This window comes from Anopheles marshallii, chromosome 2, assembly GCF_943734725.1.
Source record: "Anopheles marshallii chromosome 2, idAnoMarsDA_429_01, whole genome shotgun sequence".
NCBI lineage: Eukaryota > Metazoa > Arthropoda > Insecta > Diptera > Culicidae > Anopheles > Anopheles marshallii.
The window spans coordinates 62465893-62488313 of NC_071326.1; the positions used below are offsets into that span (position 1 = coordinate 62465893).

The 22421-nt window shown below is 41.4% G+C and overlaps 2 protein-coding genes across 2 annotated transcripts; one reads left to right on the top strand and one right to left on the bottom strand.

The window, feature by feature from the left end:
* The first annotated feature begins 3522 nt into the window (after positions 1 to 3522).
* Positions 3523 to 7405, top strand: LOC128718337 (uncharacterized). Its single transcript, XM_053811967.1, has 4 exons — positions 3523 to 6216; positions 6670 to 6869; positions 6999 to 7245; positions 7364 to 7405. The coding sequence occupies exons 1-4, from the start codon at positions 3523 to 3525 to the stop codon at positions 7403 to 7405; spliced, it is 3183 nt and encodes a 1060-aa protein (XP_053667942.1).
* A 930-nt stretch (positions 7406 to 8335) lies between these two features.
* On the bottom strand, positions 8336 to 15432 carry LOC128718338 (uncharacterized). The gene is made up of 5 exons (XM_053811968.1): positions 13330 to 15432; positions 12148 to 13293; positions 11824 to 12036; positions 11350 to 11694; positions 8336 to 8347 (listed from the first exon to the last, which is right to left on the bottom strand). The coding sequence occupies exons 1-5, from the start codon at positions 15430 to 15432 to the stop codon at positions 8336 to 8338; spliced, it is 3819 nt and encodes a 1272-aa protein (XP_053667943.1).
* Positions 15433 to 22421: the final 6989 nt, after the last annotated feature.

Below are 22421 nucleotides of genomic sequence, written 5' to 3' on the forward strand. Positions count from 1 at the left end.
CCAGTTTAGAGCAGATTTTTATTTTGCTTTTAGGTTTACAGGTTCGTTCGTTCGTCCAAGCACATAACTATTTCTGGGACGCATTGATCCGATATCACAACCCTGTTGTAATGATTTTAACACAAAAAAGATAAAAATAGGCTTATTTAGAATTAATTGGTTTTGGACATTGGTTAATCTATTTAGGGATTTTTGCTGATTAACGATTAATAAGAATATAATAAATGTAAAGTTTAATACAACAAACAAAGACGACTGTTGCCAATGAACTAGGCCAAGTCCAAACCAAGGTCGTTCTAAATGAAATTACAAAACAACGCATATGACATAGGGCGATGTCGGAACTACAACCTCAAGAGTTCTAGGGCTGCCATTTCTGGCTTTCAGTGACTTTATTTACCCGTAGCTCGATAGTCAGTCCTGCGTACGGAGGGTTGGTCCGAGTGAGGCTTTGGATCGGTCGTGTCGTGTAAAGACCGGCGCCGCTACCTCTAGGGCCTGTAGTTATGCTTCATGTTGATGCTACAAACCGCTTTTGACAGCTTTCGGGATTGTAAAACGTTTAAGAAACATCAGATATGCCGTCGAATAACCCATTACCATTTATCGAAACTTCGTTGTGAGTACAAGAATATTTTTTGTCATTTGAATTGCACTGCGTTGTTGGTTCCGGATAATCGGATAACGGATAATCCGGTGGGTTATTTCCTGTTCGCAGGATTGATTTTCCTCCTCGTATGCATATTAACGAAATTGCGTTTGAAGTACGAACAAACGACAGTCAAACGAAGACAGCCACCATTGCCCAGATATACTAAGCCAACCTTGCATTGTATTGAAATACACGGTGACAATAGGCGTTTTATGTTCTGTATACTGCAGCTGTAACGCAATACATAGTTCAAACATTTCGTTTCTATTAAATGACAAAAATCACGCTAATGCACCACACATCACGCACATTAAATTTTTTGGTATCATTATCTCTTGGTTTTTTAAACATATCATACACGAAACACCAGTAGAATGCAAACCTGTGCAGCAGCAGTGTTTGTTGTACCCATGCTTGTCTCCAAGTAATTCGTATAAGCGTTTATTTATAATGTTATTTAAAAAAGATTAACATTCAATTAAGTGAATTTTTGAAAAATTTTATTTTTTTTTATTTAAAATAACCATGTTTATCCATGTCGTTTTTATTTCACCAGGAACGGCTAGACTACATTGTTGTAAATTTCATTTGCCATACGGCACATTGTTAAATAAGAGCAAATCTCTATCGATGACCTTCGAATTTTACTTCTGTGTATTGAAAAATGTTATCGAAACTACAAAATCATACAGCGCTTTATATCTCATTTTGCGCATGCAACATAAAAAGAAATGAGTAATTTTTAAACTCTTAACGCAGTTATATATACGCGCACGTGATTACTTTGAGCATCTGTAATGACGCAGTATAAGCCAATGTAAACATAGCAAATAGCATTGATGGTCGATGCTGTTAATTTGTAGCACATCACCAATAATTAAGTCATTGTGAAAGAGGCAATGTTAAAGTGGAATTTGTCGTATTAGGGACCCGACAATTAGGGCACTAATTGTGGCTGTTGTATTGCAGTACATTCTCTGTTATTACCTTGTCGCAAAATGTACACATCAGCAACTATACACGAACGGTTGGATAGATGCACTATGCGAGCACTATTCACGCTCCCACTGCAATCTCTTACACATATTATTTATGAGTTACACACTAACGACGGTTTCGGATACTCAGCAATGGTTTAGTTTCATTGTAGCATTTATTTCAATAAGAAACGAATAATGAGCCTATTAAATCATTTAAATCATTCGGCACGGTTCGGAAGTGTATTGGTAGCGGCGCCAGTCTTCACACGACAGGACCGGTCCAAAACCCCTTCCAGACCAAAACCCCTGTAGCAAGGACTGACTATCGGGCTACGTGGTAAAATTAAGTCCAGTATTCCAGAAGTGCCAGAGAGAGAGAGAGAGAGAGAGAGAGAGAGATAGAGACATATATGTATATAGAGAGAGGGAGAAAGAAAGAGAGAAATAATTTACTTATCTTAGCGACGTCATCAAATCATTATCATCATCATCATGATAAAGCTCTGTGATGTATCCACGGAAGGCATCAAATGGTAAAACGAAGAGACTAATGATGTGCTCAATACAATAATGAATGGTTTGACGTTTTCGGATGTCTCGAAGTATGTATACAACAACTTTCTAGGATACAGGTTGATTTGGTTAGGATTTTTTTAGTACCAGTGTGTGCAAATTGCGAATAAATGGAGTTCATGAATGGAGTGGAGAGCTCACCAGTGCAGTTTATGAAAGTAGTGCATATCGACTTCTATTTTGATTGGAAGAAAAACTAGACGCCCCCATGTGATTAACATTTGAACATGGAATGACCGGAAAATTAACGTAAGATTTTTTTTAAGGGAACTTCAAAATTACTACACTGCACATTGAACGCAATCCATACTGTTGTGTACACCTTGATCACGTACGCAACCAGTTAATCACTCGTTGCTGTCTGGGAACCGACAGCATCCGATGTGCCGAGAACTGCTCGCACGTGCCCTACTCGATCGCTCTCGCGATCCTTACGCTTTCTTTCTCGTTTGGGCGTCCGCTGGAGACAGTCGTTTTTGCGTTATCGTGTTAGTTATCTTTTAGTGTAATAAACGAGTTTTAATGAGTAATTTTGCGAGTACGTTTTTACGAAAGTGACGACACAACACATACAAACGGTGAGATAAAAAGAGAATGTTTTCATAGTTTGGACGCAAAAAAAATGTCACAGGTAAACTAATATTAATCATAATTTAGGGCGATTTTTATATTCTAACAATGTTTTTCTTTTCATTATATTAGAGTTAAAAAGATAGTACAATCGTGTGTGCCCAAGCAATATGGTAGCTTTTGTTTAAATTTTATTGCGTTTTCTTCAAAACTGTTATTTTTACACGTTTTTTACTTTACTCACTGCTGTACGATCAATCGTACTTCGTTTGTCATTTCAACGGATAGTTTTAAGATGTTGTCACCTTGTGACCGCGCGATCGTTTTAAGAACGCTAGAACGCTAGAGTTTAAGTTGCGCTAGCTCCCCGCAGATGGCGCTACTTCGGACGCTTTCGGCCAGGACCCGAAGAATGACGTTCAGGAGGTGTCACTGATAAGGAGCTTCCTTTTTGATCCCGACCGGCCAACGAAGCGGACGAATTTTTAGCGCAGCATATTTGTACGGAGCGTATATATTTCTAAAATAAACGCAAATCAAAAGCTAAAAAAGCCGGAGTATTGTTCTGGTCGGGTCAGTGGACAACATTCTAAAAATTCGTAACTGATTATTAAAACTTTCCTCGTTAATTATCTCGTGCTGACATCGCATCGTGAAACCACGTGGTGACGAACAAAGGACTTGAACTTGGTAAGAGCTACACACACAAGCATACACTTACACAAAGTATCCGAAACGTAGTGCGTAATGGAACAAGTTAGTGAAACGGTTTCAAATGTTACCTGCGCGACGTGCGCAAAGTCTAACGATGAACCAGCAATACAGTGCGACTTTTGCGATAAGTGGTTTCACTACAAGTGCGTGAATGTGGACAAAATGGCGGAAACGAGGGCATGGTGGTGTCCAGGTTGTGACGCGAAGTGCAAAGTGGCTAACGATGCGACGGAGGACGAATTGACGCGCCTGAGGCAGGACATGGAGACTCTCAAAGCAACTACGGAAAGTGCGGTTAGACTGTTGCGGGAAAAGGATGCGGAACTAGCTCGGCTTCGTAACGGCCGTGAGCGAACCTCGTTTTCGTTAGGGGAACCGCTTCCAAGCTCAACGGCGAAACGGATTTCAGTGACCGACGATTGTGAACTGAGCCAGAGCCAAATAGCAGCCCGCCAAGCTGTAAAATCCGAACTTCCTACGTTCAGTGGAGACCCCGAGGGATGGCCGTTATTCTTATCTACTTTCAGAAGGTCTACCCGAACGTTTGGCTTCAGCGAAGACGAAAACATCCTTCGGCTGCAATCGGCCCTGCGCGGAAAGGCTTTACGCATGGTGCAAAGCCGTCTCCGCCACACGGACCACCTGGATGAAATAATTGACGCGCTGGAAAAGGCTTATGGACGAGCGGACGTGCTCGTTAACACCTTACTTGAACAGATTCGTGAGGCGCCACCGATAAAAACTGAGAAACTTGATAGCTTTATTGAATTCGGTGAGTTGGTAGCAGAAATCTGCGCGACGGTTAAGTCAAGCGGGAACGCTGAACGGCTTTACGACGCGTCGTTGTTGCAAGAGCTGGTGGACCGAATGCCGGCTTATCTTCGCTGGAGCTGGGGCATGCATAGTTTGGAGTTAAAGCGCATCACGCTTACAGAGTTCAGCGCCTGGGTTCAAAAGGCAACTGATGGAGCAATGGCGGTCACTCCCCCTCAGCCGAAGAAGAAAGCGTCCACGCGACAGGTTCACGCGCAACACGTGGAGAGCCACGTGGTCCAGAACAGTAAACCTCGTGCATGCATGATTTGCGACAGTGACTCGTGTAACACGATTGGAGAGTGTACGGCGTTCAATAAACTGAGTGTTTCAGCTAGGTGGGACAAGGTACGTAGTCTAAAACTATGCAAAAGGTGTTTAGGCAAGCATTACGGCTCTTGCCACGTACACGACGAATGTGGATTGCAAGGATGTGTTGCAAAGCATCACCGTAAATTGCATCGCGTTACCGGTGAGGAGCGGAAAGCCGAAGTGAACCATCATGGAACGGGAACGGACCACACGCTGTTACGATACGTTCCGGTAAAGCTACATGGAGAGAAGGGTCCGATCTACACTTACGCGCTGCTGGACGAAGGGTCGACGGTGACGCTGATGGAGCAGGGGCTGGCCCGACAAATGGGAGTTCACGGCGTTCCCGATCCAATGTGCTTACAATACAGTGCCGGACAGCGACGAGATGAACGTGAATTGGAAAGAGTGACGGTGAAGGTATCCGGTATTCAAGCAAGTGCGTCTGTCTACCCGATGGCCAACGTGCGTACAGTCGGCAAGCTATCACTGCCTAGCCAATCAGTGAACACGGACGAGCTCAAGCAAAAGTTTGAACACCTGAAGGCGATTCCGGCACCATCATACAAAGATGTTTCACCTCGAATGCTAATTGGTATTGACCATTACAGGTTAACGCGCCCTTTGAAGACGATAGAAGGAAAGTCAGGACAACCGACCGCAACGAAGACGCGACTGGGATGGCTCATTTTCGGTATGTGCACAGATCGTGATAACGAAGCGAATATAGTGCAGCCTGAGTCAAGCTACCACATCTGTGATTGCCAAGGAGTCACATCAAAGGCAGATCGTATGATGGCAGCGTATTTTGAGGTTGAAGGTTATGGTCCTGCAAAACCGCCATTACTCTCAAAGGAGGATCAACGGGCAATGGCGTTACTTAAAACCAGCACTCGACATATCGATGGGCGGTACACGACAGGTTTGCTCTGGCGAGCCGATAACGTATTCATGCCGGAAAATCGCCACATGGCACTGTCTCGACTAAAGTGCCTTGAAAGAAAAATGAATGAGGATAAGCATCTAGCTGAGGAAATTAATAGAATTATCAAGGACTACGTAACGAAGGGTTACGTGCGACAAGTAACGGATGAAGAACTTAAGACGTTTTATCCGAAGAAGTGGTATTTGCCTGTGTTTCCCGTCACTAATCCAAACAAGCCGAAGAAAATCCGATTGGTCTGGGATGCTGCTGCTGAGGTGAGGGGTGTCTCACTTAACAAGAAGTTGCTGACCGGACCAGATCTGCTGACCCCACTGCAAGCTGTGCTGTTTCGCTTTCGTGAATACAAAATCGGCGTGGCAGCTGACATTAGGGAAATGTACCATCAGGTGCAAATCGACGGCGATGACATACATAGCCAGCGTTTTTTGTGGCGATGGGGAAACACCAACGTGGAACCGCAGGAATATGTCATGTTAAGAATGACATTCGGTGCAGCGTGCTCTCCATGTACAGCACAATACGTAAAGAACGAGAATGCCGAGCAGTATCGCTCGCAATATCCTCGAGCAGTACAATGCGTTACGGAGGAACACTACGTGGACGACCTGCTAACGAGTGTGGAAACGGAATCAGAAGCAACCGAACTTGCGCATCAGGTGAGCCACATTCATTCAAATGCCGGTTTTTCCCTGCATAATTGGCTTTCCAACAGCAACCAAGTTGTTATAGCAGTAAAAGGCAATCGGGAAGGTGGAAAGGAGATGGATTTTGAATCGTGCCTAAAACCCGAAAAGGTGCTGGGAATGTGGTGGGACACCACAGCAGACAGTTTTAGTTTCAAGCTATCCCGCGTAAGACACCTTGAATTAGCACGCAGAGATAAACCGTTATCCAAGCGACAAATGCTAAAAACGTTAATGTCGATATACGACCCTCTAGGCCTGATTGCTAGTGTGTTATTTTATTTGAAAGTTCTTCTTCAGGAAGTATGGCGCTGTCAGCTCGGCTGGGACGACGAAGTCCCAAACGAAATTCGGTTTAAATGGGAATCGTGGATGGAAAGACTGCCGGAGCTCGAGAACATCGTAATACCTCGGTGTTATCGACAGGTGCCACTACATGAGTCGTCTCTTCAACTTCACGTGTTCGTTGATGCGGGTTCCGATGGATACGCGGCGGTTGCATATTTCCGCTTTGAGTATAAAGGAAAAATAGAAGTGGTCCTGGTTGGAGCGAAAGCTAGAGTCGCACCCCTGAAATACTTATCGGTACCTAAATTAGAATTACAGGCCGCTGTCATGGGATGCAGGTTAGCTACAGCTATAGCAAATGCTCATCGACAGACGATCCAACGTTATCGTTTCTGGACGGACTCGACCGATGTGATTGACTGGATAAACGCGGACCATCGCAAGTATTCGATTTTCGTCGCACACAGGATTGCTGAAGTGCTGGAGACGACTTCCAAGGACGAATGGCGATGGGTCCCAACCACAATGAATGTAGCCGACGAAGCGACCAAGTGGACCAACCTGAAGAATCATCTAGCATCGAAGCGGTGGTTCCATGGGCCTGAGTTCCTGCACCTACCTGAAGCAGAATGGGACATCCCGCAACGGATGCCATCGGAGACCCGCGAAGAGATGCGGAAGAAAAAGCTACCGAAGCTAGTTGGAACTCAAACAGTGCGTCAGGAGTTCATCGCCTACGAGAGATTTTCACGTTGGACGCGTCTCGTGCGGACAGTCGCCTATGTGTGCCGGTATGTAAACATTGTTACCAACGCTAATCCTCTTGCGATAGGTTCACTCACTCACCAAGAAGTACAAGCGGCCGAAAAGGTGATCGTGCGAGACGTACAGAGAAACGTGTTTCCCGATGAGTACGCACTATTGAAAAAACATAGGGATAATCCTACTGTGACGTCATGGAAGGGTCTGATACCCCGAAACAGCTCCCTATTTAAACGAAACCCTTACATGGACGAGGAGGGCCTGCTGAGGCTATGTGGACGGATCGATCGTTGCCGTTTTGTGGATGCGTCGACGAAGCGTCCTATCATTCTACCCAGGCAGCACTATGTGACAGAGTTGATAGTAGATGATATCCATCGTAAATACAAACACGGTTGCCAGGAAACGGTAGTAAACGAGCTGAGGCAACGATACGATATACCAGCGCTTCGATCGGTGTGTAGACGCGTTCGCTCGCATTGTAGAACTTGCATGTTACTACACACGCAACCGGTAACGCCGCAAATGTGCGAACTGCCCGCTGCCAGACTAGCTGCCTTTTCACAACCTTTCTCTTATACGGGAGTCGATTACTTCGGTCCGCTGTTGGTGACGAACGGTAGAAGAACGGAAAAACGCTGGGGCGTTTTGTTTACGTGTCTGACGGTCCGAGCCGTCCACATCGAGGTGGTGCGATCTTTGTGTACAAGCGATTGTCTAATGGCTGTTCGTAGCTTTATGGCGCGTCGCGGAATACCAACCGAAATCATCTCTGACCGGGGCACAAATTTTGTAGGTGCCGATAGAGAGTTAAAAGAAGCAGCAGAACGTGTTAACACAGCGATCCTCAGCGAATTCGGTCCTCCCGATCCAGCGTGGAAGTTCAACCCTCCGGCAGCCCCACACTTTGGCGGATCCTGGGAGCGAATGATTCAATCGGTCAAGCGAATGCTAGCTCGTACGCTCATGGAGAGGCATCCAACGGAAGCAGTGCTAACGGCTACTCTCATCGAAGTCGAGAATATGTTAAATTCACGGCCGCTCACCCACGTTCCTGTTGATGGTGAGGATGAAGAACCATTAACTCCCAATCATTTCTTGTTAGGCTCTTCCGCAGGAATGAAACCGTTGGTTAAGCACGATGACTCGCCCGCAAACTTGCAACATAATTGGAAGGCTGTGCAGGCAAGGGCTAACGCATATTGGAAGACATGGATCAAGACGTATCTTCCAACGCTAACACGGAGGACAAAATGGTTTGAACCAAGCAAACCGATCGAACCCGGAGACGTTGTCCTAATCGTAGACGAGAACTGCCCACGAAACTGTTGGCCGAGAGGAAGGGTAGAACGAGTCATACCATCAAGGGACGGAGCCGTCCGTCGAGTCATAGTGAAGATAGCGCGAGGAACAACGCTAGAAAGGCCAGTAGTAAAAGTTGTAGTATTAAACGTCGCGCCAAGCAATTCCTTTTAACTACGTCAAAACGCTGGTGGACTGTCACCTTGTGACCGCGCGATCGTTTTAAGAACGCTAGAACGCTAGAGTTTAAGTTGCGCTAGCTCCCCGCAGATGGCGCTACTTCGGACGCTTTCGGCCAGGACCCGAAGAATGACGTTCAGGAGGTGTCACTGATAAGGAGCTTCCTTTTTGATCCCGACCGGCCAACGAAGCGGACGAATTTTTAGCGCAGCATATTTGTACGGAGCGTATATATTTCTAAAATAAACGCAAATCAAAAGCTAAAAAAGCCGGAGTATTGTTCTGGTCGGGTCAGTGGACAACAATGTGCTAAAGTTAAAGAACCAACGAAATACGCCTCATGCCTTTTAGATAAAACAAAACTCGAAATATTTTAACATTTTTAGCGCATTTAAAAAAAACGTATTTTCAAAAGATTTTTTTTATTAATTTTTTACTCTACAGTCAATACCCGAAATACGCAGATAATGCGTTTCAAAGAAATCGACGTTTCTCGAAAATCAACGTAGCTCGAATTTTCTTTAAATCATCGTTTATATGTCTTATTAAGTATAAGAGATCGAATATCTATTTCCCCGTTACGAAGCTCATTTTTCTAATCTACAAAATGTTCTAAACGTCTTCAGTAAAAGGTTTAGTCATAATAAGCTAGGCATCTTTGTTCAAACGTGTTTTGTAGTATCGTTCTCTCGTACTCGTATTCGTGTGAAAATAAATTACACGCCTAATGACGACATCATACAAAGTTGAAGTTCGCGTAACACCATGATGACATTATTTCACGAGCTAACAAAATATTAGGCATGATATTTAAAATAACCTGAGACTTTGACGTCCCGACATGTATTAGGAAATATTATCGTTCAAACTTGTTGCATTAATTTGATAAATGTCGTGAGCTTGGAAAAAAATTACTCCGACGGTACTGGGCTTAATTTTTTTTTTTTTTGGCTTTCGGAATGTATAATTATATACCTTAATTCTAAAACACTGCGAGTACCGATTATCAAAAAACGAAAAAAACAAAACATTTTTGTCCCGCTCTGCAACCATTCTGCACAGCCTTGCTTAAGTCATTTTAAATATTCAATAAGAGATAAAGAGTTGCTGGAACACCAATAACAATCTCACTATCAAATCTGGAAAAATATGCACTTGATGATCTGGGAGAAGTAAAGAACCTTCCAAAATAATAAAATAACAATATATTCGACACCGTTGCTACCAGCAATGTAATCAACTACGGCAACATAAGAGCAACATAAGCATAAGAGCAAGCTTTTTATTACACATTTATTGAACTTAATTTTTACTGGCTACGTACTCAAAAATATATCAATTTACCATACTCAGTCGTACCACAATAGTTTACTAAAATTGCAGAAATTTATAACAATAAGCATTCAAAACATTTATTAAGTACAAGGAAATCTAATACATTCGTAAAAGTGTTCGCAACATAGGTTTAATAGTACACTAGTACTGGTTGTTCATACTATAAAAAAAACTAATAACTAAAAACACTAACTGCACAATCACCACGAATAAAAAACGCGTTTTTTTTTTCTTTTTTATATGCATACAAATAATATGTTTTTCTTCTACATTACATAAAACACCACTTTTGCCTGCTATCATTGGCTTTCTATTTATATTTATACCATATAGCCGGATAGCCAGCCAGTCCTTCCTACGGCGGATCGACCAGGATCGAATGACATGTAATATTTATTGTGCCACTTGAAACATGCTACAAATGTTCGTACTACTAACAAAAATTATCCCAATCACAAAACCACATCAAACAATCGGTATACAAGAAACGATATCGAAATAAACTTCATGCCACATCTGATCTTTGGTTAGATTATTATAAGTTGAGTTATTATACCAAGTATATAAAACACACAAAACAAGGTTTGAGTCATACCTTAAAAGCATTCGCTGTAAAATATTCATCACTGCATCCACTTTTCTCGAGTAGGAAAAATTATAGTAATGTGTTTGAACTAGCATTTGTGATGCCATATAATGCTCATTTGTAATTGCAATATCAAAAACACTTTCACCTTCCATACTTAAAGTTTCAAAACCATCCACATATTCCAAATGTTGAAAATAAGCGAATGCTTTGGGCACTCGCATACGAAATTTATCCGCACAGGACGCAAGATAATGAAAACCATTCCAATGATTTAGAACATTGATCTGCTTTGAATCAAAGCCGTGAGCAATCAAGCAAGGTAACATGTAGAGGCAACCATTTTGAGCGACCATTTGAAATAAATTCCGTCCTTCTTGATCAACACTGCGCAAATCGACCGTTTTGTTGAGAAGATACCTGAACGCTGGCATAGATTTTTTGTGACACACATCTTGTGATTTCGGGAATAATCGCATAATCGTAACAATCAATCGATTAGTAACGGGCATTTTCGTCTTTTGCAGTATGTAACTGGCTATCTGGGCACTACCGACATGGATCGCTCTGGTTAAGAAATGTTCTATGACTATTTCAGCAATATTATCATGAACGTCATCCAACAATGAATATTCCGGTACCGACAGGTTTACCTTGTTGCTGCTTAATACACAACAATCATTTTCGAATGAATTCTCGATTTCAATCGTATTGTTTTCTTTTAGCGCATCAGTTTCATCTATAATTTCGCTTTCTGCAACATGTTCAAGCTTATATCGGATACATAACTGTTGAAAGATTGTTTTAAACAATTTCAGTTGATTTTTTTCTATTGCACGTTTGGCACATCTGACAACGCCTGACGTGTCGCTAATCCAAGGCAGGGGAAAGCTGCATTGCTCAGCAAGATAAGTTATAATATCGTGAGCTTTTCTCTCGAATGCCAACTGATACAAACGATCAACCAATCCATCCAATACATGCACCGGTTGACCAGACTGTGAAATTAGCTGATGAAACATGTCTACACAATTCCAAGCTGCGCTAAATTCTAGCATAGATAATGATTCAAATTTCTTACGAGGTGAATAAATATTTAGCTTTCGATCGTTAATTAAATGCTTTACCAATCGTGAGCGCATTGCATTGGCCGCATCAGACTGTTTTCCCTGATGTTCTAGGAAGTAGGCGTAATTAGTTCCTTGATAGTATAAATTATCTACATCATTGGAATACAACTGCTTGAACAAGATTTCTTCATTAAACCGTACGCCTAATTTCAGCAAATATTCTATTGCCAAACCATCGTTCAAAATAAATGCATAATCTAAAGCATTCCACTGGAAAAGGTCATCAGCATGGTCAAGATCTGAAAGAATACTTGCTTCATTAAGAAAAAACATTTGATACATGAAACATGAATGTGGTAAGTGCAACGGAGAGCGACCAACTTTATCCTTGTCATGAACCGCGTTAGGGTTTTTACGCAATATTGTGCCAAATTGTTGGGAGGATTGGTTCAATACTGCCCAGTGTAAATCACAACCATCGCTTTCCCGCAGTATCATACGGTTGAAAAAATCGCGCATTTTCTCTAAAGAGTGCGTCCAAATAACTTGAGATCGAAAAACGCTCTCGTTTCGAAAGCGTTTCCTATTTTTGCTAAGCCAACATGCGGCAAAATATTCGGCAAATATCCTATGTACGAAATGAGGCACACCGTCTCTAATCCCTTCGATAATGCCTGTGCTTTCGTCCCCTTTTATCACGTCCTCGATGAACTCTGTGACACACTCCTGTTCCTCGGGGGACAGCAATTTTTCCCTATCGGCTTTGTCGAAAATAACGCACATGGCCAACAGAACGTGGCGATGTTTCAGGAATTTGATTGAACACTCTTCACTTTGCTTTGCAGCTGGTGTCTTAATAGCCGTATCAGTCGTACCAGATTTATCTGTGTGTAAAATGTGCAATTTGCGATCAATGAAATGTTCCACCAGTTGCATAGTGTCAAGCTTTGCGTTCGCCAACCAATGTTTCGATATTGTGTACAACTTAAAATTTATATGCTCCCTCACCGTGGATAAGAGGTTGTCTTGCGCTAGACATAACAGCAGTGGAACAGTTGTTAACTCACTTAGAATTTTGACAATAACAATATACAGCACAGTCAAGACATACGTGCATTGTTCCTTTTCACAGTCTTTGTAGTCGGTTACATTATTGAGAAGAAATTTGTGCAGCGAAAGTATTACATTATCACGAGAAAATGGCTTCAAGCGATTAATGTTACAACTGCTAAAAGTGTTTCTAATCTTTTTCTCAAAATCGCAATGTCGACTAGAAAGAAAAATGTTTCGAATTCTCTCCAACTGAGCAAATCGTGCGAAACAATGCATAACCACATCTTCATGATTTGGTGCAATCTCATCATACCCGTCAAAAATTAATACAAACTGCTGTTCGTTAAACTTCGCTCGAAACAAACGCAACTCGATCAGCTGTCTCATGGGCAGCTCTTTTGTTTTAATCTCATCCAATACTATTTTGCCATTAGAAAATGTCAACAGTTCCGCACACTTATCGGCCTTCTTACGCTGATCGTCGGTTTCCTGCATTGTTCGTTTATTTACACTTCGAACAAACAGTGCGAGATGAACAAGACGGAACAATAGTCTCACGATTCCTGTATCGTCAATGTTTTGTACGCCAATGTTTTCCAACCGTTCAAAATCGGACATATATTCTATTGCATTCAATTTAACCACATATAGAGCACGATCCAATTTCGCCAAACGCCAGGCTAACCATGTGAAGTAGGATGTTTTCCCATGACCTGCATCGTTTAGGAAAATAAAAACTTTGCCAATATCATCTTTTTCGAAACCAGGTGGAATGGGATCTTCCTCACTCATATCCAAGATACGATGTACCTCTGAAAAAGTGCTACTATTATAATCGATTAATTTGGCCATTTCTTCAAAAGGTACACCTTCGTTTTCAGAATATGGGAAATCAATTTTATTGTGGTTCATATGTTGTGCCATGTTCTGTAACTGCATTTCACTGTCAATGGGTTCGTAATGACGATGAATGTACCAGTGTTTAATCTGTTCATAGTTGTATTCGTTTAGATTTTCTTTTTTGTCACTCGATTGATTATAACTTTCTAGCAAAGCTAGCAAAAAGCACAAATCATCGGATTCGTCCAAAATTTGTCTAAGTGGGGTATTAGTTCCAAATATCATTCTTTGTTTATTACCTTCATACACTTGACGCAAAGCCTCGTGCGTGAGATCGTGCACGAAAAATTTCGCACAGTTATTGTCCTTTTGTTGGTTTTCTGATATCTTCTCTACAATAACGATCTTTTGGTTAAATTTTTTTGATAATTTCTTAATTGTATCGATTGAACTTCGGTTTGGTTTTCCTACGAGCGTTATCACTTTGATAGTAGGATGATTAACATCGCTAATGTACGAACACAAATCTTGCAGAGTATCGATTAAATCTTGATTTTCATCAAATGTTGTACTATCAACAAATAATGCTTCCCATTCAAATAACAATAAGGTTTGAGCTACAATAAGAGAGCTTATTGTTAAATCAAGATTACTGTTAAACTCATACACTTTGTCAGTATCTACCTCCCCAAGGAATGCAGCCAATGTTGAACGTGCTAATCTCTGCGTATCTATTTCAATTGCCGAATATTTAAGGTGTAGCGACTCAAGGTATTCTTTTGAGGAACTGCTCCATCGAGCACAATTAGTATTGTCGTAAAGGATTTTGTCTACAAACATTTGCTTTAATTTTGCAATATCAATTGGGATTGTTTTCATACTCTTCATTGCATCGAACAATAACGTATGCAACCTGTCTATAATTATTGCAGAGCTACACCACTTAGGCAGCAAATCGATTGCCTTATCATAAACTTCATCGTCGTTAAGAGAATTGCAAACAAGTACGAATGATTCATAGAACTTCTCTAGTTTACTGTCTAAATTTTCTTCTTGGGAAATCGCAGAACAAAATGATTCATTATCTTGCTTGGATACAGTTTTCTTTATAGCTGCCTTTAATATCGCATGTGCTGTGTTGCGATTGATTTGGTAGCAGGTTGCCTCAATGTCATCACAAAACTGTAATCCACCGTCTACATGATTTCGTTTCACCATTAACCATTTTTCTAATCTTTTATCCAACAATGCATTAGTACACAAAACGTATGTGTGGGTGTCAGTTTTTAGTTTTTCGTCAACTTCCAAAAATGAACGGAAGTATTTTGGAATCGAAAACGCGGAATTACTGCTGTTTGCAGGACGAAGTAGCATACTTTCCGTAAGTATGAACTCTTTGTTCCGTTTGTGTTTTGCCTGTACACAGACGGTACCTGTTGATTTTGATGACGAACCGTAGTGATACATGATGTCATCGAAATCTTTTCCAACTGGATCCTCCATTCCGACCGTAAACTCAAAACCACGGTCCTCCTGATACATACGGAACCCTCGTAATATGATCACCAACCCCAATCGCAGTGCATACGATTCACCATGCATTGTGCACCTTCCTTCACCGGTACTTACATGATCCGATAATGGTGATTCGGCATTATGTGTACGTGTTTCAAGGTCAAATCGTTTTAGCGCTGATGTTTGTTTGTTGTTTGCGCTTACGCTTGGCAGCGATGGTTGTTCGTGACTACTGTCACTACCGGCTTTTCGAATCATTTTATATCTAAAACAATAAATTTGTTTAAAGTTAAAGACGCACAATATCTAATTAGGACATGACAATAGTGAAAAAGTGAATTTGAAATAGTATTTAGAAATCAACTACAAGAGCAATTGTGCCGACAGTAATATCATAAATCGGACAATGAAGCTGTGACTCACCTAAACTTTGTAAAAAAGTTTAACGTTTAGATCCCAAACTTCGGTTCCCTTTGTAAGATGCTACGTTACGATCTATGTTTTGTTGGTTCACCGATTTACTAGAAATACAAAATATGTTAATTGATTTTGCGGATTTGCGTTTCTGTTCACAGTTTCCTCCTCTGATGATAGCAGATAAGAGGCGAATGAAGCTGCCCAGCTCAAAGTCTCTATAAAAACAATAAATAACAACAACATGACAGCAGATTGACCAGTGAAAATAATACAGGAATCAAAAGAGATAAACCCCAGATGGCGTTTTGCACAATGGGTAACTTGACGGACATTTGAAATACAGATTGTGCAATCTTCTTCTTCTCTTCTTCGCAATCCTCAACTTTCACCACATCACAAATAGCGTTAAAATAGTATAACACCTCATCATTAAATCATTACCTTTCCTTGTAAGATAACCGATAATTTTTTTTTGTTCTGTTAACTATCACAGAACAAGTAACGTAACAAGTAACGATTGACACCTATCTTGTGGACAAATAGGGTATGAAAAATGTGGAAACCTGAAGTCTGGGGTAAATGTTGAGTTAAAATCACCCAACTTTGTGGCTGAACGGTGAAGAAAAAGAGAAAGAACATAGAAAGAAAGAGAAAGTACGAGAAATTATGCTATGACAGTATGGAACTGTAAACATAAACAAATCTACACCATCAAGCAACCAGCAAGCAATCTGAGTTCAAGCAAGTGTTCTGAGTTCTATTCATTTTAACGATCTGTTTTTAAACAATTGTAGAAAAATGGAAAATGTGAGACGTATGAAGAAAAGTGGAATGCTCAGTAAGCTGGGCAGGAAAATAAGGGAAGAGTGCGAACGCGAATGGGAGGCAGAAAACCAACCAGGAACTAGCGGACGCCAAGAGACGCCAACAGGTAGGTAATCCAAAAGACTCCGAAAATAATCATGATGTGATTGTCTGGCTTGAAATATTCGTGTAGTTTCTCAATGGTTGTGGTGACTAGTTGGTGTTCTGCATAAAACTGATCTGTGGTTTTGATTGGTGAACCAGCGATTTTCTTCAATATTCAAATATGTGTTGTGCCTATCTGTAGTGGAAACCCGTTCGTGCGTACATATTCTGTAGATAATGTCTTGGTGTAGTGAGATCACCGTGACCAAGATATACCAGTGATGCCTGGGTCATTCGTGTTTAACTTATCTACGAATCAACATGTAATGTACTTTTTGCGCATGTAGCTGTACAGCCGAAAGGCTGTATTAAGGCTACTTCATTGAAGCTATACGATAAATGAGTGGTTTAGGTCTCGAGTGTGAAAAACAGCCCGAAAGCTATCTTATGGACATGGACATAGCATTTATGTTACATTCGTGACTCTGTTGTAGTTTTTTGAGTGTAATAAGTGTTTCGTTTTGCTTTTTTATAGGTCCTGATCCTTCCGTTCCTGTTGACGATTCTGTGGAGGAGATTTTCTTGGACGACGATATTGGTGTACCAGAGGACGACGAGTATGAGGAAGAATGGCTGGAACAATCTTTTATGGAGAGCGACGAAGAAGAAGAAGATCATCCTACTTTCAGAAACGATGATGAAGCTCAGCGAAACGAGAAGTTCGGAAAAAAACTTCGAATGTGGGCTCTATCGCATCGTATACGGCATACCGCTCTAAACGACTTGTTGGCGATTGTTCGTGAATCTACGGACTATTTTGTTCCAAAAGATTCAAGGACTTTTTTGAAAATGTCCATTGATGTTGGGAAGGCACCGTCTACGGCGTATGGTGGCCAACTTTGGAACGAAGGGATTGAAAAATCTTTGTAGTACCATTTTAGATAATATTTTGTACTGATAAGCGTTTTGGTGGTTTCAAACTATACAACATTTATAACAGTTACATTATTGTTACGTTTCATTTCAGATCTCTCATTCCTGCAGTGAATGAGATTTCAATTAACTTGTTCGTAGATGGTCTTCCACTGCATCAAAGTGGTCCAACTCAACTATGACCGATAATGATCCAGCCTCACGAGTTGCCGGAAGTTCCTATCATGGTGATAGGGACATATTGTGGCACGGGGAAGCCAAATAACGTAGAAGAGTATTTGAGACCCCTAGCAACAGATATGAACCATGTTTTAGAAAATGGAGTTTATATCAACCATAAAAAACGTACGTACGTAAAAAATATAAAAATATACGTACGCATAAGAGCTTTCGTTGAGGATTCCCCAGCTCGAGCATTTATTAAAGGTAAGCTATGTTCCTGTCATTTTGGTCTCCCACAAATCATGGGAAACTCCCACACAAGTAACAATTCACCACGGCCAAATTCACCTTAACAGCTATGAGGAAGTAATTTAAGCCATGGTTGGACCATGCAAGCAAAGGTACCGCGCAAAATGTCAAATTTCAAAATAACGAAAAAAAAACTGTCATGCCGGCTAAAAAATATGAGGAACATTTGAAACCGACCATAAGCAGGTAGAATTTTGATTAGTAGATTTGGTTGACTAGGGATAGCCTTCATCCAATTGGAATGCCGTATCTTACAGGTACCAACAAAAATATGAATTTTTGTTTTTCAGATGTGACGAGCTTACCTAGATATAAACTAGCACTATTACTTGTGGTGATTTCAATGCTCGTAATAGAGCTTCGGACTGGGCTAACACAAACTCAGCTGGAAAGACTCTTTTTGATCACATACAAAATAAGAGGCGAATGAAGCTGCCCAGATCAAAGTCTCTATAAAAACAATAAACAATAATAACGAGTCTTGTGAACTTCCGTGCGGAACAGTTATTATCCAATATCGAACATTCTTACATTTGGCGTCAGAAGTGGGATGGACCGTAAAGTCGTCGTATGTGTGTGGTAAGCGCTAAGACGGGCGCGAGTTATCATTCTGCAACATGCTTGCACATTCATGCAGAATGTTTGATAACTGGACACCAGCAGACGATTCACATTTCGTCTGCTAAGCTACGGAGCAACAGGATACCACCTTGACCGTGGGATACATTCCGAACGTCAGCTAGGCTAGGGTGCAAGCAGAGACCACCTTGGCCGTGGGACCACCGACATTACGCCGACAATGCACATTCCATACGTCACGTACTGTCGGGTATCATCATGACCTCCCCATCTTCCCATCCTTCTTCCACAATTTTGTAAACCAACTTTAGAATTAAGAAATAGCTCTCTTAGGGGTCATTCAATTATTACGTAACGTAAAAATTGCCAAATTTCGACCACCTCCCTCCCTATTGTAACAAAACGTAACACTGTCTACCCCCCCTCCCCTTCGCTTAAAAAAAAACTTTAAATTTGTCTAACCCTTTGGCCGTTGTGCTAACCTTTTAAATACTCGGTCCTCAAATTGTCACCCATTTATTAAATTTGCCTCGAGCATAACTCAATGTTGATAAATCAACATCTAGATAATCAAAATCTTTACATAACCCTATATTTTTAACGTGAATCAAATAAAATGGTGTACTGCTTTGACCCAGTACAACAAACCAACTATCGCGTTCAGTGGAACGATTTTGTATCCCGTTACTTTCTACGGGCTGAATAGTTAACGGGTTAGGTAATCCATTTGCTCCCATCGTATTTGGACATATGTAAAATGATACAAACATACTGCCTACTAAATCTACTACTCACACCACTTCACAGATCATATAAAACAAAAATTTTAAGGTTCTAAAAAAAAGATGATAGGTTGATAATGTAGTTTTAGTGACTTCATTTCTGTCATTTAATACCCAAAGGAACATTAGAGCACATGAACACATAACATTAGAAATTTAGAATGTCAATGAAAAATTACAATTTGATGGGAAAAATACGGTTAAATTGAATTGATAAGCATCGTGGAATTCAGTAACATTAAAATTAACTGTTTTACCAGGTATGGTGTCTTCAAACACGGCCGTACAAGCACCGATCATGATGCTGCACGATCAAGCTATCGAAAATTGATCATTGTTCCGAGAATGATCGTCCGAACACGGTATGATATTGAATAATGAACTGACGTATGATAAAAACCGAAGTTCTTTAAGACAGCAGATATCTTGGATGCATGAAAAGGCAATGCACTTACAATTCTGAGCAATATGTTGGATATATGCCAGTTGATTTAAAAATTGATGTTTAAACACAAGAGTATTCTGAGACTGCTTAGAGCTCTTCTAGCTCGAGATTTGTTTTTATGAGTCGACGATGCTTATTATGTGACACCTGAATCCAAAACCACGATCTGAGTGGAAATTAGAAATTATCAATGGGTGGGTATCAGCAGACTCTATTGACCTTGAAGAGAATCTTGTCCTTTAAACGTCAACAAGTAGATAGATAACATGGATTTGGTATAAAAATTCCTTAAATAAGTAAATTTTTGATACATAAACTACGGGGAATCAAAGATTCATCTTATTGTATGTTACGTAACAAAAAGTTAAACCTCCCCTCCCCCCTATGCAACAAATCGTAACGCTGGTACTAACCCCCTCCCCTCCCTACCAGCGTTACGTAATAATTGGATGAGCCTTTTTTTGAGACCCTCACAGCAAGCAGTTAAAATAAAGCGAACCATCCTTTACCAAACAGCAAACCTCGGTGTTGAACTCAGTTGGTGTTGAACCAGTCAGTATTGTAACCACCATCCCCGGGATCACCTCGCGGTATTACTTCACAGATGAGGCTCTGAGCTGGACTTATTCTATCTGTAGCACACACAACATGTCGGCATGTTGTGTATGTGCCGTCGGCACATAACACGCACAAACAGGAAAGTACGCCACAGTACATTACACTACGACAATATACACTAAACACTTATCTCTTCGCTCAAATGCTTCCCTCTCGCTGATCTTTCCTCCATTGCCGTTGGAGCCTCGACGCGATTTGTTGCATTGCATCTGCTGCAGCTTCCCAAACGTCAGCACTCAACAGCAACAACGACATACACTTGTCGTTCAGCTGCTGGCGCTCTGTGATGAACCTTGGACATACGAACAGCACATGTCCTGCTGTCTCGTCCTCATCGGAGCACAACGGGCAACGGGGTGATGAGGCATGATGGAACCGGTGCAGGTAGGCTCGGAATCAGTCATGTCCAGAGAGAAGTTGTGTGACGTAGAAGTCAACTTCTCCGTGTTTCCTTCCTACCCAGTCTGCCACGTTGGGGATCAGAGACTGGGTCCACCGCCACTTCTCCGAACTATCCCAATCCGCTTGCCATTTTCTCATGGCGTCCTCCTTCGCAGTGCTCCTAGCATTCCCCACGCTGGGTTCCCCCGTACGTGCGTTCCAGTAGCTCTCTGAGTCTTCCGACAAGGTGATGCAAATAGGCAGCACACCAGCAATCACACACACCGCGTCATAGGAGATAGTCCTATAAGCACCTACGACGCGCATTGCCAACATCCTGAGTACCTTGTTGGCAGCAGCTTGATATTGTTTTTGTGCAAGAATGTGCGCCCATGCTGGCGCCGCGTACCTCAGTGCTGAGGTGGCTACGCTGATGTAGAGGCGTTTCGTACTGCTGCTATGACCATCAATGTTAGGCATAAATGACGCGAATGCGTTTGATGCCTTGGTACAGGCCCGCTTCAGATGCTCGTCAAATCTCAAGCGGTCATCAATGGTGATCCCAAGGTACTTTAGGTGTCTGACAGATCTAATGCACTTAGCACCAACCATGATTGATGCCACTTGAATCTGCTTGTGGCTGCAGATGATGATGAACTCTGTCTTCGCATGCGCTATCTGCAGTTTCACCTTCACTAGCGGCACAGTTTGCCAGTTTATGACTCAGGAGGCAGCTTCATGCCCTTGACCACTACGTGGCGCTACTGTTTTGACCTTTTGGGCAGCTTTATACCATCATCCACTTGGTGTCGCCACTGTTCCCTTGCTAGTAACGTCGTCATCAAAATAGATGCAAATAGATCACGCTTTCGCGACAGATTTCCACCACCCAGGCTTTACGAACATTATTTTGATAATTTTTTTGATCACTACTGTCAGTTTCATGGCACAATTCGACAAAAAACCATATATTTTTCATCCATCCGAGAACCTTACAACCCAAACAAAACAACGCCATAGCTAGAAGCATCCCCGAAAATAGCGTGATTTCATTAATTTTTTTCTACCTGACATCCGAATGTTTGATATATTTGTTCAGTACATATCCCTAAATATTGCCTCTTACAAGGAAAAGCTTTTTACTCTTCATAACTTTAATAATTAGCGGCCAAACAATCAACGCAATCATCCTGCAAGCGCTGCAAACATTTGTAAGGCTTTCCCTAACCCAAATCACTGCGCTATGAAGGACGCTTATGGCCGTATTACATGATGGCTTTTTGGCTGGTTATTTTCTGTCAAAATCCGCACTTTGACGCAAAGTTCAACCTGGACCGTGTAATACATTGAGCCTGGCACAAAGGTTTTTTCTGTCATTAATTTATTTCTAAAACAAAAAGCATGGTTCATTCACATCTAATTGAACGAAGCATCACTGTTGAAATTATCGGCCTGATGATGACGATGATTCCCACACCAAACAGTGGATGTTTACACACAGTTTAAACTTTGACACCATCCATCCATCCAAAAAAACCATCCGATGGCAAAAAAGAATTGGTCATGTTGAATGTCTTTTTACGGGTTGGTTAACATGTGGTAAGAACTACCCTGTAGCTAAGTAATTTTATGGCATCCGTTAATATGTATGTATAGGTAAGGAATAGAATTAGCTAGGTATAGAGAATTAGAATCTAGTATTAGTGTTAGGA

Bases quoted from the DNA above. Each gene is read 5' to 3' on its own strand.
- LOC128718337 (XM_053811967.1), top strand. From the start codon at position 3,523: ATGGAACAAGTTAGTGAAACGGTTTCAAATGTTACCTGCGCGACGTGC. The intron at 6,870-6,998 runs GTTAGCTACAGC...CGTCGCACACAG, and splicing joins GCCGCTGTCATGGGATGCAG to GATTGCTGAAGTGCTGGAGA. The intron at 7,246-7,363 runs GTGCGTCAGGAG...CTCTTGCGATAG, and splicing joins AGCTAGTTGGAACTCAAACA to GTTCACTCACTCACCAAGAA.
- LOC128718338 (XM_053811968.1), bottom strand. From the start codon at position 15,432: ATGATTCGAAAAGCCGGTAGTGACAGTAGTCACGAACAACCATCGCTG. The intron at 12,037-12,147 runs GTTGGTCGCTCT...GACCTTTTCCAG, and splicing joins CGGTTCATGACAAGGATAAA to TGGAATGCTTTAGATTATGC. The intron at 11,695-11,823 runs GTAAAGCATTTA...CTAATTTCACAG, and splicing joins ATGCAATGCGCTCACGATTG to TCTGGTCAACCGGTGCATGT.